Source organism: Calonectris borealis, chromosome 1, assembly GCF_964195595.1.
Source record: "Calonectris borealis chromosome 1, bCalBor7.hap1.2, whole genome shotgun sequence".
NCBI lineage: Eukaryota > Metazoa > Chordata > Aves > Procellariiformes > Procellariidae > Calonectris > Calonectris borealis.
In genome coordinates, this window is record NC_134312.1 from 89,529,271 (window position 1) to 89,543,494 (window position 14,224).

The following is a 14,224-nucleotide window of genomic DNA, read 5'->3' on the forward strand; positions in this document are numbered from 1 at the left end:
ACTCTGGGGAATTTCCTGCTGTAAGAAAGACCCATCTGCTCCTTGGTACCCCTTTTCAGAAACAGACAGGCCTGCTGACAGCACGGGAAAAGACACATAGAAAGCAAATGGATGTCAGTCTTGGGCTGCTTGACTGAATCTAATGTGAGGGAGATGATACACACAGAAGAGCCCAATAATTTTCTAGATTTGAACCCTTTTAAACTCCTGAGGAAACAGGCATAATTTTTGCTTTCCAGAAAACAAATGCCTGGAAGACTTGTCAAAGGCTCATTAGACGGACAGAGCTTCTCTGGCTCTGGACACTGTGGTTTTCCAGGGTTACGTATGAAGACGGTATGGTCAGACAAATGCTGGAGCAAGGGCAACTGTCCAACTGAATAAGATGTTCTCCTGGCACAGTGGGAAACCTGGTGCCTCTTTCAAGAGCCAGTGGATAAGACCAACCTTAAACCTGTGCAGAACATCAGTGGGGAGGACTTCCACAAAAAGACGCATTTGCCTGCTTAGTGAGTCACTGATGTTTTCCGTGTGTCGCAATGTTGCCATGAACCTGTATTCGGTGTCTCTGCTTGTTCGACTGCGCTGCAAAATTGGGAAATGGAAGTTGTCCATATTTCCTGTTACATTAAACTGTTCGGACAACTTGGCTCTATTGGCATTGGCAAACTTACCTGGAGTCTTGCAAGGCCTAGGTGCACCCACGCACATCCAGATCAGCAAAACATCAGCTGTTCTCTGAAGCAATTGTCGGTGACGACATATTTTGTGACAGGAAATCATTGCAAAATGCCGGGTTCTCAGGATTAAAAACTTCTGTCCTGCTCAGAAAAATAAATGCAACTGGTACTTTCTAAACATAGATTCCTTCGGATTTTGTTCTGGGACAAAAATCAAAACCACTTTTCCAGATTTATTGTCTAACCATTAACGCCTGGGCAGTCAGTAAATTTGTTACTGTTACCATCTCTGATTTTCCACTGGAAAAAAAAAGAAAAGTTAAAGTTCAACCGTAACCATTGAGTTTGCCCATGCCAATCAAACAAGAGACAAGCCATTACAATATCTCACTAAATTGTTCCGTGGATAATTCCCTTGGCAATATTAAGGAATTAGATGCATGACTGGTAGATCCATTAATATCGTTTTGATTCACTAGCGTAACAAAGTTCAAAACAGCTTTGAATGATTGCATCCTTATCAGGCTAGCGGAGGTAGCCGCCTCACCATGGCTTCTGGTGGAATGACCCAGTACGAGCTGCAAGGTAAGCAAACAGAAAATCTTCCTGCTGATCACCCAAAAAGGAAGCAATGGAGAAAGAAAAAGCAGGAGCTCCCTGTGCAGGAACGTGTTGACTGGTGCGTGTTGGGGCAGACCTATTCAGTGTCTGACTAAGATGACTGAATTTGAAGTTTATGGCTTCATATGAAATGTAAATAGACAAATGAAAATGCCTAAACAAACCAAAAAAGCCTCCCCTCCTCTTCTACCGAGCTCCTTAAAGCTTTGTTCTACCCGGAAATAGTACCGATTTTCCAATTCACTGCCACCTTATGGCATTCCAGAGAGATAACACTTCAGTAATTTCTATTGGATGCTTCGTATTTTCAGGTAGCCTCCCTGGGAACTTGGATGTTACAGAAATACCGCAGCTGTAAAACTGCCCCTTGCATCCAGATTTGGAACAATATTAATGCCTGAGACACTGGATTATCCTTGGTTGTGAAAATTGATCATTAAAACGTCAATTCTATTTATATTTGCGGATTCTAAAGGGAGGTCATTTCATCAGCCAAGGGGCCAAAAATAAATATGAACTTTGCAATGTTGTCAAAAGAGAATCTTTCAGTCTAAAAAAGCAACTAGCTCACTCATGATTCTCCCAAATGATTCTGTCAGTCCATTTTTTAAATTGAGGACGAAAGCTTAACAGATGCCCTTATCATGTGTTTAGGGTTTTTCTGAGAGTAGTCTTAGCTAAAGAAAGAATCTATGAAAAGAGTAACAGAAACTGGAGATGCTTTATAGTTTCCCGTCCCTTCAAATAAATAATAATCCTCCTTTAAGCACACTGGTGTCGTTTCCTGGTAGATGGGAAGACCCTACGACTTGAATGGACAGGCTTTGGAGAGTGGGTTGGTTAATTATTACTTGGAAATGTGGGCAGGATTGCCTAATAGGAAATAGAGCAGCTGGGATTTTTGTAGTGTGCATTCCCCGAGTGGATGGATCGGCTTGGTATTCAGAAAAGCAAGATTAGCAGTAACTGAGAGTTCTGGGTTTGATACGGATTGTTTTGGTACTGAAGATGAAACTGGGTGATTTTAGGGAAGGGCTATACCATATACAGGAGGACAAGCATGAAGCCGTTTTCCTGAGGTAGCCTTGTTCTCTGTAAGTGAATGAAGTTGATTTCCCATTTGTATTATCAGGTTGCAGACTTGCCATAAAGCTTTAATGGATATTTTTCAAACAGATAGTGTTGGTGTATATTATGCATTGTTCTGATTTTTATTTACTATTATTATGAGTAACAACAAATGCTAAAGCAAAGAGCTCACCCTCCCCCGCCTGCTATTTTTCAGACCACCAACTTTTCCAAGTAACAAAGCTCGGCTGTCTCTCTTAAGTCGATTCTCCTGTTAATGTCATCTTTGGAAAGAGCTTTGTCAGAAAGTTAAGAAAATGCGATTTGCGTTGGCATTTTGGTGCTTAATGCCAAAAAAATAATTTCAAGCTCACGACTGGAATGTCGTTTCAGGTAGAGGAGAGCTGGACACTAGTTGCATATTTACTTTGTCTTTTTATGTAAGATCGCTCTTTAGAGAACTAATCCAGTCTGTAGCCCTAATTTTTGACAAATAGTTGTGGCTGGGGTCAACAGCTCTACCAAAACAGGAGAGAAAATGTCATTTTCATGGTTGGTGGCTTATTGAGACCGTGTCTCAGCAATGTTCGATACAGTGTCTCAGAGGGGGGCTGGAACGATGAGTACAGTAGGGTGGTTTGGGAATGGTGGCAGTACCACTCCAGTGCTGTGATTTCAGACTGTCTCCTTTAGTCCTTGTTAGGGCACACCACTCTCAACTGTCAGGTTTCCAGCTGTACAGAGCTGCACAGGTAGCTCATGATGAATCAAACCTTAAACAATCTCAGGTCCTTTGTAGTAGGTAAAACCATTCATCATTTATCAGGCAGGAAAAAAGATTTCCAGCAAAGCAAGCACCCTGGGGCGAGCAAACTGCTGAACAGGACTATTTTGAGAGACTGGGTTTGTTTTCTGCTTTGGAAAACAGCTCTTGTAAAGGATAAATTTTAGCTGCCTTTGGCCAGGTCTTTGTTTGCTCACATAGCAATGTCGTTCAGAATGGGACTGAAAAAAAAAGTAGAAAAAAAAATCTGGCAATATTTTGATGCCTTGAAAAGAAAGCAGCAGCTCTTAGTTAGACTCTGACACTGGCAAAAACTGCTGCTGCTAGTTCAAGTTATTTTGTTTGTGGTATAAACTATTCTGGCAAGAACGCTTTTTTTTAATGGCATAGGCAAGCGGTGCTCAATTTTTGCTGAGGTCTGCCCAGTAATTTTACTGAGGTCACAGCAGGGAGAAGTACTCCAGCACCTACTTTGCCAGGGCTGGGAACCAATGCCCCCGGGGAGGCTTCAGAGCCCTGAAGTACTGGCTCTTCCAGAACAGTGCCTGGGACTCTGGCCAGGGCCAAGCGAAATCCACTCATGGTGGCACCAAGACATGGATATGAGGGCCAGTTTAATGGCTCTAATAAAAACCGTGTTTCCTCTAAGAAGGTCTTGCTGATAACTGCTGAATTGGGAGCACTTTCCAAGAGCCTTGATCTTTTTTCCCCATCGCTCGGCCCAGTTTCTGCAAAATAGGTTTACCATCACTTCACGTGTCACCTCTGCGACTTCCAACATACCTTTAACATTTTTTTAACAAGTCGCCTCACTGCATCGCTACCCCTTTCCCACAGTGGCTGAGTTTTCCCACCACCACCACCAAAGGCCTACAGATGACATTGCATGCCGGTTCAATGTCTTTGTCTTTCACAGCTTGACAAGGGATTGCAGGCAGGCCCACAGGAACTTAGTCCCTGACAGTTTTAGGCACAAAACCCATTATTTTGGGGCATTCGGGCAGGGTTTCTTTTGTGCCACTCCCTCGGCTCTACGCTGCCCAAGCAGCCTTGCCTCACGCTGGGACAGGCCTCGCAGCCGCCTCCGCACGGCGGGCAGGGCCTGAGGGGCGGTGGCTGCCTCCCCTCGGGCACGAAGGACGGGCCCGAGGGCACAGGACGGCGGCCGCCGCCCTGTGCCCTCGGGCCCGTCCTTCGTGCCGCACTGAGCATGCGCGCCCCTCCCCCCCCGGCCCCGCCCTGCGCGCCCGGTGAGGTCATAAAGGTGAGCGGCCGTGCCCCAACGGGAGCGGGCGCTGCCCGCGGTTCCGGGCTTAGGGATTGGTCCGTCGCGGAGAGCTGGATTGCGTCATCGAGCCGCCTCATCGCCGCAAGCCAATCGGAGCGCTCCGCCAGGGAAGCCAATAGCAGCCCGCGCCCGTTCTCCGCCTCGGGCTGCGGCTTGAAACCGACCCAGGGCTGTGTGACAGAGGCAGCGCGCCTCCTGATTGGCTCTCCCGCTTCGGCTCTCTTCGGGTTGGCCCGTCAATATCCGGAAGAGAGGGCTCCTTCCTATTGGCTCCCCGACCGCGCTGCTAGGGCGGCGGCAACGTCTTCCGATTGGGTCTCCGTTTCGCTTCGGGAATACTCGGCTGCGCCCGTGATGACTTCGCGATTGGTTACGACCCGTTACAGGCATTTCCGTAACGACCTCGGGATTGGTCCCGAGGAGGCTCGGATGTTTCCGTAAGGGCCTCGGGCTGGGGGGCTAGCGAGTGCGTCGGGCTCTTCGGCTGGGTATTCACAGAAGGTGCTTAGGGCCGTTCCGCAGCGTAGGGCGGCCACGGGCATAGCGACTGCGCGGCTTTGGCGCACACACAGAGCGCAGCAGCAGGAGCCCGGCACGCAGCGGAGGCAGCAGCGGGGACAAAGGGACTGATCGGCAGAAGCGGGGAGGGGGGCCCGGCGGGAGGCAGCCGGCGCCGGCAGGGAGCGGCAGGAGGCTTCAGCCGGGCGGTCGAGTCCCATGTGCCTTGGACGCCCGGGGAAGCAGCAGCAGCAACAACCGCCGCCGCCGCCAGCGCTCTGAAGCCGGCTGAGGAGGAGCCGGGGAGCCGCCGCCGCCGTCATGGCCTGCGCCGCCGCCGCCGGCCGCCGCCCGCAGTGCAGCGTCCCCAGCCTGAGCCGCCGCCAGCTGCCCCTGCGGGCGCAATGAGGAGCCGCGCCGGAGCCGCCGCCTCAGCGCCGCACTGAGAAGCCTTAGCGAGCGAGCGAGGCCGCCCGGGCCGCTTCACTTCTACTCCGCCCGCCGCGGATCCCACCGCCCCTGCCGGATCCCCTTGCGAGCTACCGCATCACCTCCTGTCGGCGGATCCGGGAGCCCCGAGATCCCTCCGCCGGGGAAAAAATAGTCCCGTTCCCTGCCGCCTCCCTCAGAGGCGAGGGGGAAGGAGAGGAGAAGGGAGGGGGAAGAAAGAGGAGGAGGAAAAAGAAGAAGAAAAAAAAAGGAAAAAGAGAAACCCAGCGACGGGATCGGAGAGCCGGGCCGTGAGCCTCCGCCCCATGTGACTGGCGCCCAGGGTGGGGGCAGCGAGGCCTAGCAAACCCCCCTCGCTCGCGGCCGGGAGCCCGAGCGGGAGCGGCGCCGGGGGGGCTGCGGACTGGGCGGAGGCGGCTCTCGGACCCACCGGCGCTGCCGGGAAGGATGGTTCTGTGAGAAACGGGCGGCGTGAGGAGGAGGAGGAAGAAGAAGAAGCCGGGCGAAGAGCGCGACAGAGACCGAGAGGGGAGGGGGCTTCCCCGGGGGGGGGAAGGGGGGGACCCGGCGTTTCATGTGGCGCGTCCCGCCCGTCTCCTCCAGCTGAGCGAGCGAGGGAGCGGCAGGCGGGCCCGCCGAGCCGCCGGGGCGAGGCGGAGGGGGAAGGCAGGAAGAGAGAGGTGATCGGAGCAGAGCAGGAGCGGGAGACCATGTCCGGGCGGCCCAGGACCACCTCCTTCGCGGAGAGCTGCAAGCCGGTGCAGCAGCCCTCGGCCTTCGGCAGCATGAAAGTTAGCCGTGAGTATCCTGCCGCCCTGCGCGGGGGGGCGGGTGGGTGTCCGTCTGTCTGTCTGGCCCTGCCGGGGCTTTCCTCCCCCCCCTCCCTTCGCCGAGGCGGTAAGGCGGCGGGCGGGAGCCCGGCCGGGGGCCGAGCGAGCGAGCGGCCCCAGCCCCGGCTGAGGCAGCTCCCTTTCTCTCCCCTTCCCCCCCCCCCCCATTAACCTTGAATAGGCGCACGCTGCCGCTGCGTTTGGGGCCTGTTGGACAAAAAATGCCGGTTGGTTTGTTCTCTTCCTCAGCCTCTGATCGCTGCCAGCGTTGTAAGCGGCCTCTCTGGCTAATTAAAAAGCCTTTTTTTTTTTTTACCCCTTTGTACAACGGATTGGGAGCTCCATAGCCTGTATTTGCTTTTTATTTCCCCCCGAAAGGAGGAAGCGAGTTGCGGGCACGCAGGTATGGCTGTGACATTCACGTTCATTATGTGTTTTTAAGCACTCCTGGCTGTGAAGGAGAGAGCTTGGAAGATTTTTCCGTGCACCCGTAGATCGGGTGTGAGCACCTTTTAGTCCAGCCCATTAAAAAAAGGAAAAAAGGGAGGGGGAGGGGGGCTTACAAAAGGTGTCTCTCTAATATCCTCCAGGCTCTGGTAAAATGCTCAATAGAGGGGATAAGAAAATGGTTATTTTGACGTGTGAGCCTATGGAATAGTTATTTCAAGCTTGGCATGCCTTTTCCAGTTTTCTGATCAGAGGAATATTTTTAAGAATGAGGCCTGTGCTTTATTCTGCACAGGCATGTTGGAAATTGTGTTTAATGTGTGCCCATCCTTCATATTCTAGCTTCTGGGATTAGCTGGTTTATGTGAATTAAAAATACGTATTAAATCTGAATAAATGCACAGTGCGAATGGGAAAAGGTCTTGTTCTGAGTTGCTAAAGATTGACTATATGTTTATAATAGGGAATTTCTTAACTCCTCATCTGAATGTGTTCATATTAACAACTAAATTGTTCTTCCAGATTCATATTAATAGTGTAGTTTTCAGAGATATTTTCGTTTTTCTTACGGAAACGCAGAGTGACATCTTTATGGAACCTGGAATGCTTGATATGCATTACCGTTCAATTGATCTATTTGATACTTGCGTAAAGCCACACCTGACATGGCTCTGTGTGTGCATGCGTGCATATATCACATCGTTTTATGCATTTCATGCCAAAGCACTCTTAAGATTGTGAGCTTTTTGACAGATCAGAAATTCTGATGTTTTTCTGCACTGAAATGTCTTCCACTGCGGTTGAAGCCTTGAAGAAAGCATTTGGCTCGGGGTCTGTAGTCTACCTTGTATCTGCATGATCAGCATGCCTGCAGCACTTCAAAAGAACATGGGTGCAGTTAACCCATATTAGCAGTGTAAGAGCATATGATCAGGTCCAGCATTAGTGTTTATTAAGGATTCTTGATTCGTAGGGAGAAAAACTGTGGGTGACTCCATTTTAATTTATTGATTTACTTTATGCGCGCGTGGAATAGGAAGCAGGTCTTGTTGATCAGTATTTCTGCAGGTGTCTGTCTAAACCAAGCGAGACCTGTCATCCTCAGCAACTAAATTTGTCTTATTCAAGCTCTACAGCTTGATTCTTGAAAGGTCATTGATGCTCCTTTCCCGTTTATTTGAGGTCAAAGACTAGACAGATGCTTGCCTGTGAAGAGGGTGCTAACTGATGCAGACTAACAAGTTTGCAAATATGATTCAATCCCAAGTGTATAACACTGCGGGAGAAACAAAGGCCGTAGCATAAAGCACATGCACTTGTGATAACCCCCACAGTCGCTCTAGTCATGTGCTCCTGGTCCTTCTGCTGTCTGGAAAAAAATGTCAGAACAAAGCAAGAGAACCACATACAAGGGCTCTGTGGGAAATGCATTTTACATTTTCAGTTAATCCATCCATGTAAGACAGCCCAGGAAGTTAACTTTTTTTTTGCTTTGTAAGAGCGAAAAATTCCTGGGTGTCAAAAAGGGTTATATTTTTCTGGTTCTCATGAGTTTTGGTAGCATCTTATAGCATGATGTAGCAAGTTATCTATCAGCAGTGTTGAGTGCTTGGAAGAAAAAAAATCACTTGTGTGGTGAACAGAGATTGCTCGACTTTTCCATTTTGCTATATATTTACAGACTGATACTTAGTTACATTCTGAGCCCTTTTGAGTGAAAGCTGGGACAAAAGAGTCCTTGTGAGGTAGGTGAAAATTGATGGATTGGTATCCTCTGAGTCTATGGGACATCTTTAGTATCTCTGTCTTGGTGCAGGTCTTTTCTAAGTCATCAGGGAGCAAAACCTGCCTTGTTGGATGTCAACCTTTTTGCTTGAGTAGCGGCGAAATTAAATGATGAAGTCACTCTTGCTCTGGTGTCTCTGGAGCTATTGCTGCTCCTGGCTGAGTGCTGCAACAGTTATCTGGGAAGGACAGATCCAAGCGATGAGGAAAGGATTGATAAAGTAGTGGAGGAAGGCTCACTGATCCTTGTGTTACCTGGGAGGTGCAGTACCAGAACCGTACGGTGATTGTTCTTCTCTCCAAGGTATATGGGGGAGAAAGAGTGAGCAAGCATTGTTCATCTCTTCCCTGAATAATTTATTAGACTTAATTTATGAGACTTTGTTCTCAGAAGTTGGTGAGAAAGCCTGAGCCTTGAATGAAGGGATGGGAGATTATCAACAGCTGCTTCTCCTCTGGCTGTTGGGAAAGATGCCTTCTCATGCACGTTGCTCTCATTGCTCTGTAATAGACATTACAAGGGTTTTAACATCTCTGCAAGAGTAGGAACCCTGTGGCTTTTTTGTATCTCTTTCAAGCCATACCAGCATCAAGAGTACCTTCTGAAATCTGACTATTTTTTGTTTCTCTATTTATATTTTGGTGGTTTTGAAATCACTCCACCATTCTTTCTACCCCACCATATGGATTTCTACATTGAAGTAATTCTCAACTAGGTTATTCCTTGTGCAGGTCTGTCTTACTGGGTTTGTAGGCTTTCCCCGCACAAAAAAAAAAGTGCGTGTGCTCCTTGTGTTGAGCCTGTCCCTCAGCGGGAGGGAGCTGAGCTTCCAGTTTTCCACTTTCTGATACTATCAACCTGCTGGTGTAGTATAAGAGAAGAGGTATGAGCTTGAAGCTTTCTTTTGTTCTTCACCTAGTTGTTCTTGCATTGCTTCCAGATGTACACTGTTTCCCAAATGGGATAAAAATAATCCTGAAATATAAAGGGTGCCTGGAGCAACACATGACCAAAAATATCTGTATAAAAATAGAAGTCTCGAAGTTTGCAGTTTGAGAATTTTCATCTAATGACTGTAGAATTGATTTTTTTTTCTTCCTTCCCTGAGCTTCTGGAAAATAAGTGTTTCAAGTAACACCAAGTCCTTGTAGACAGCAGTACTTACTGTAACTGTAGACAATTATCTTGTTGGTCTGCAGTAAATAATGTCATGGCTAACGCTTGCCATGAAGAGTTTTTTGCTCCATGTGCGAGTGTTATGGCTCTGTAATTGGTTATGCAGAATTTGTTAACTTGGAGGGTGAGAAGGCAATTTTATTTGCTTTAGCTAATTCTGATGTTGTACACATAGTCTTGGTTGCAAAATCTAAAGGACAATCTTGTAATAATTCATTTTGAACTCCCTGGAAGAATGTTACAGTGGTGCCAAACTTGGTTTTTGTTGAAGTTTTTCTTTTCTTCTTAGATTCACTGTTTTTTGTACTGTATAATCTCCTAAAAGCACAATAGCATGGTAAACCTATATTGCTGTGTACTGTTCACACATGGTACTACTGCTGGCATTTGAGTGTGATGCATCTTTTGTTCATGTAACAGCTCTTTAAAAAGTGGTTCATGAAGGAATAAAGTCTGGGAGTTCGTTCTCTGTTAGTAGCCATTCCACAAGCCAGGACATAAAAGTTACTGCTTTTTAGGTAGCATGTGGCGTCTAGGTGACAGATTAATTTAATACTGTGTAATGTCCAGGTAGGTTTGTAGAGCCTTGGAAAAGAGCACCCTGGGCAACTTCAGCGAGAAGGAATGAGTGTGACTGTTGAAACTGGCAAAACGATTGAGATAATGCCACCTTCTGTTTCTCAACCCAGTTAGGGTAGGGCCCTCTCTATTGCTTTGATAGCAGTTTCTGCCTAATTGGTTTCTGAAACGGGAAGCCGCCCATCCTGCTCTCCTTGCTGGAGAGAGGAAGATCACTCCCTTCCAGAAGCCTGCTGAGCGTTATGTGTCTGGCCATCGCTGATCCTAGCCCTGTCCAGCTTTCTGACTGCTGCTGGGTGAACAGCTTTCCTCATGCCTAAACTTGAAAAAATTGCACTAAAGGGGTCAGCTAGTGACCACGTGCACTACAGTGGAAAGTGTTTCATGCTGTAGTGCCCCAAAGTCACGCCTTGCAGTCTGAAAAGGAATAAAACAGCTGTCTGCTGTACTTAATTCTAACACTGCCAAACTATTCTCTTTATTCATGTCATTAGGGGTAGTTGAGCAGAAAAATAACTAATAAAAAAGTTTGGCCTGCCAATGGAACCTGTCAAATGATAATTTGACTAATTATTCTGCTGTGTCCCCCATGTCTTTCTTTTGTGGGTTGGTGGTTTGGTTGTTTTTTTTTCTTGTAAGACATACTGGGTTTATCCTGAACCTTTTCTTCTCGTTCCATCACTGTTCTGCATGTTTCCTCTTCCCTACACTGCTTCCTGGAGGTGATCCCCTATTGTATTATCACTTGATTCATCTTTTGTATTTCTTAGCAATGTTTTAACCATCTTGTTTACCTATTTACACAGCTGTGGAAGCCCATATGGCTTGTGGAGTGTGTTCCTTGCCTGTGTGCATCCTGGCTCTGGAAATTGTTGTATCACTTCATCCGTTAACTTAATAGGGCCTTGTAGGTATCACAAAGCAGTGGTGGTTTATGTGCTCTGATCTTTTTCTTGGGGGGTAAGAAAAGAAGTAGTTCTTTGGAATGTATTGCTGAAGACCACCCCACAGGCCGAAGGGTTTCCCTCTGCTGCCCCAAGAGTTCTTTAATTTTGATGTATTTTATCTTTAAGTGCTATTTTAGATAGAACATAAAGGATTTTTCCAATATTGGTGTCCAGTTTACTCATCACAGGTCTTCATAATGATACAAATCTGTGGGATATTGGCTATTGCTGTTCCCTCACCCATGATTTTTCTTGAACTGGGTGGATGAGTGATACAAAGAAAATTCTGAAAGCTTATAGGGTATCTGTGTCTGCAAAAAGCCTGCAGTTAAAGCTTTGTGCTGTGATCAGCTCTAGCATTTTCTGAAATGATTTAATGAACACTTGCAGCCTCTTCGTTCAAGCTGTTGGAGTCTTTTTGTTTTGAATGACTTTTGAGTCCCATTTTAAATTGGAAGGTCTGTTACCTTTGAGTTTCCAGAAATTTCTATAGACTTAAGACTTGAACATTTTTCTGGAGTTCTCTCCCTTTTGTTTTTGTTAAAAAAAAAAAACAACTTTATTTGAGGCCTTTTAGTCACCCATAGCTAATGTGGGAAGTGTTAAAATGGCTGTCTCCTGCAGAAGCTCTATGGCTGGTAGAGTTACTTGGCTGCTTTCTGAATTTAACGAGCATCAGCCCAGTGCAGCCTTGAAAGACGAACAAAACTTTCAAAGTCAAGCAGCTAGGAAAAGGAGCTTATTGGAAGTTTAAATGCCTCGCAAAGCAGCTCTCCTCATTTTTCTTTGGCCCAAGTCCATATAAAATCCAAAATTTTGTCTTGTCAGCACTTCCTTAAGCTGCACAAATAGATGCTCTTTTATTTATATATGTTGAAAATAAATGCTAATTACAGTTTTTACAATGTGGCAAGAAAAGATACTCCCTCAGACATGCTGAGTGCTGCACAGGTCAAACACCCTCTCTTTAGGTGCAAAACCAGGAACCCCCTGGCACTTCTCATCTGATGGAGATTGTTGCCAAAGTGCTGCATACTGCCTTTGGGGAAGACGTAAGTTTGGAGGCACGGTGGTCTACGCACTTCATATTTTTGAATTGGTTTAAAGTGTAGCCATATATGGAGTGCATTGCAGCAATCTGGTCTTAAGGTGAGAAAGGTGTGAAACATGGTAGCAAGATACACCTCTGTGAGAAATGGCTACAACATCATAATCATGCTCAGACGAGGTGTTCTTGGTCAGCGCCGCTGTGGCTCATTAAACAGAAGCCTAAAATGAAGCTCTACCTGAAGCTTTTGCAAACTAGATTTGGATAACCACTGTAGGTGGAAGAACTGCTTTCATCAAATCTTCAGAATCCCTCCTGCCCCGTTGGTACCAGCTTACCATGCTGTAGAGAGGGGATCAGTTATCTAGGTGTAGTCCATGAGACAGCGCATGTTTGACTCAATCCTATATGCTCTAACAGTGCTGCTGTATGATGTTCTGTCTGTGCAGCAGGAGAGATGAGATGAGGTGATTTCAACAGAAATCCATGTTGGAGATCTTACTGAAAGCATTTCTGTATCACCCTTTGAGAACTGTCAAAAATGTGGATGCCCAGAACGCATACTGATGTGCCTCTAAAAGAATGGACGGTGATTTTTTTTCTTGTATGATCAGTGCTATCAAAGAATCGTTTCATTAGGTGCTCTTGCCACAGATGACTTGTCGGTTGTTCAGAGAAGGAAATAAAGCAAAGCAGTTCATTCTGTACTTTTATCTCTTGCAGACGGGAAGAAGATCTAAGCATTTAAGGCAATTTGTGTTCTCACCTAGTCTGTCTTATAATGGAAGAAAGGAAAGTGGTAAGATAGCTTGTCAATGTCAAGCACTGAGACTTTTTTTTAAACAAAAGCTGTACAGCAACAGCTCCTTCTGAAGGGATGGCACCAGTCTTGCCAAGAGTATTGCCACTTCTCCATAGCAGCGGACCCAGTATTTTCTGGCTTAGCCGCATCAGCTGAGGGGCTGTTAACTTAGTATCAGTACCAGTGCTTCCTGCACATGCACTTGACTAGTGAGTTGATATTAACTGGGTGAAAGTGAGTTGCCAAGTATCTTCCACATGATTAATTTCTTCATGATTTGCAAGGTTTCTGCATCAGTAATGTGGAGTCGATTTAGCTGAAGGAATAGTGCTGTGGGGTTGCAGAGGACCTTGGTGCCTGCCATAGGAAATTCACTTTAGCTTGCTTGTAAGTAAGAACTTAGAGCTAAGAAAAATATAGTTTCATAACTCTGTAATAGGTCTAAATAGGTCTGAGTGTCTCTTGCTTTGTAGGTTATAATGACCAATGTAGTCATGTTGAAAGTAGTGAATGACTGTTATGCTGGTATTATGATAAGGTTGAGTTGAATTATTTAGAGATAGCTGCTAGTATTTTTCCTTTGTTTAGGCAGCTTCTGTGGATTTTATTTCTGAGTCTGGAAAGTGTCTCTTAATATATCACAGGAATGTGTAGTGGTATAGTTGCATTGCTCGACGTGTCTCTTCAGGCAGTTGGGCGGATTTGAAGAAACCGGTTAGTAGTCCAAGTGCTTGACAGTAGGTGATCATAATAAGAGACCTGCTGATCAGAAGAGAAAGGGAAGATGTTCCTGACTGATACCAGTGGATAAGTAATGCTGTAGAGGGTATAAGGGACTTAGGAATACTGTGCTGCTGTGCATGCATAAAGATAAGTATTTGAGTGTAGCGGCAAAAGTTGCCACAGGCTTTTGGATCAGAGCACTTAGAAGGAGAGAAGTTGGGTGTTGGCTCTGAAGTTATAACCAGAAGGGAAGCAGCAGCTGAATTTTTCCAACCAAGGCAGACTTCTTACAGCCACAACTGTAGAACATCGTCTGTTTTGACTTTTTTAGTAGGAATATAATTCTTGTCGGCTACAAGCCCTGTAGTTCAAAGAAGTATCTTTGCCAGGAATGCACACAATTGTTTAATTTTCAGACAGGCCAAGAATATGTTTTGCAGAAAGATAAACTAAAATGTGACTATTGCTGCAAAGAAGAATTTGATGTTTCTTGCAGT

The 14,224-nt window shown here is 46.3% G+C and overlaps 1 protein-coding gene across 4 annotated transcripts in view; it reads left to right on the plus strand.

Annotated features, from left to right (window-relative positions):
- Nucleotides 1-4,472: 4,472 nt before the first annotated feature.
- The window catches only part of GSK3B (glycogen synthase kinase 3 beta), a 151,810-nt gene continuing 142,058 nt past the window's right edge, over nt 4,473-14,224 (plus strand). Inside the window, exon 1 of one of the 4 annotated variants that reach the window (XR_012676275.1) lies at nt 4,473-6,187. Coding sequence is in view for 3 of the 4 variants with exons in the window: in XM_075166488.1 (XP_075022589.1) it covers nt 6,100-6,187 (88 nt within the window). In the remaining variant the exon portion in view is untranslated. The remainder of the gene's footprint in view (nt 6,188-14,224) is intronic. The other 3 variants (XM_075166488.1, XM_075166473.1, XM_075166483.1) reach the window with 3 other exon arrangements.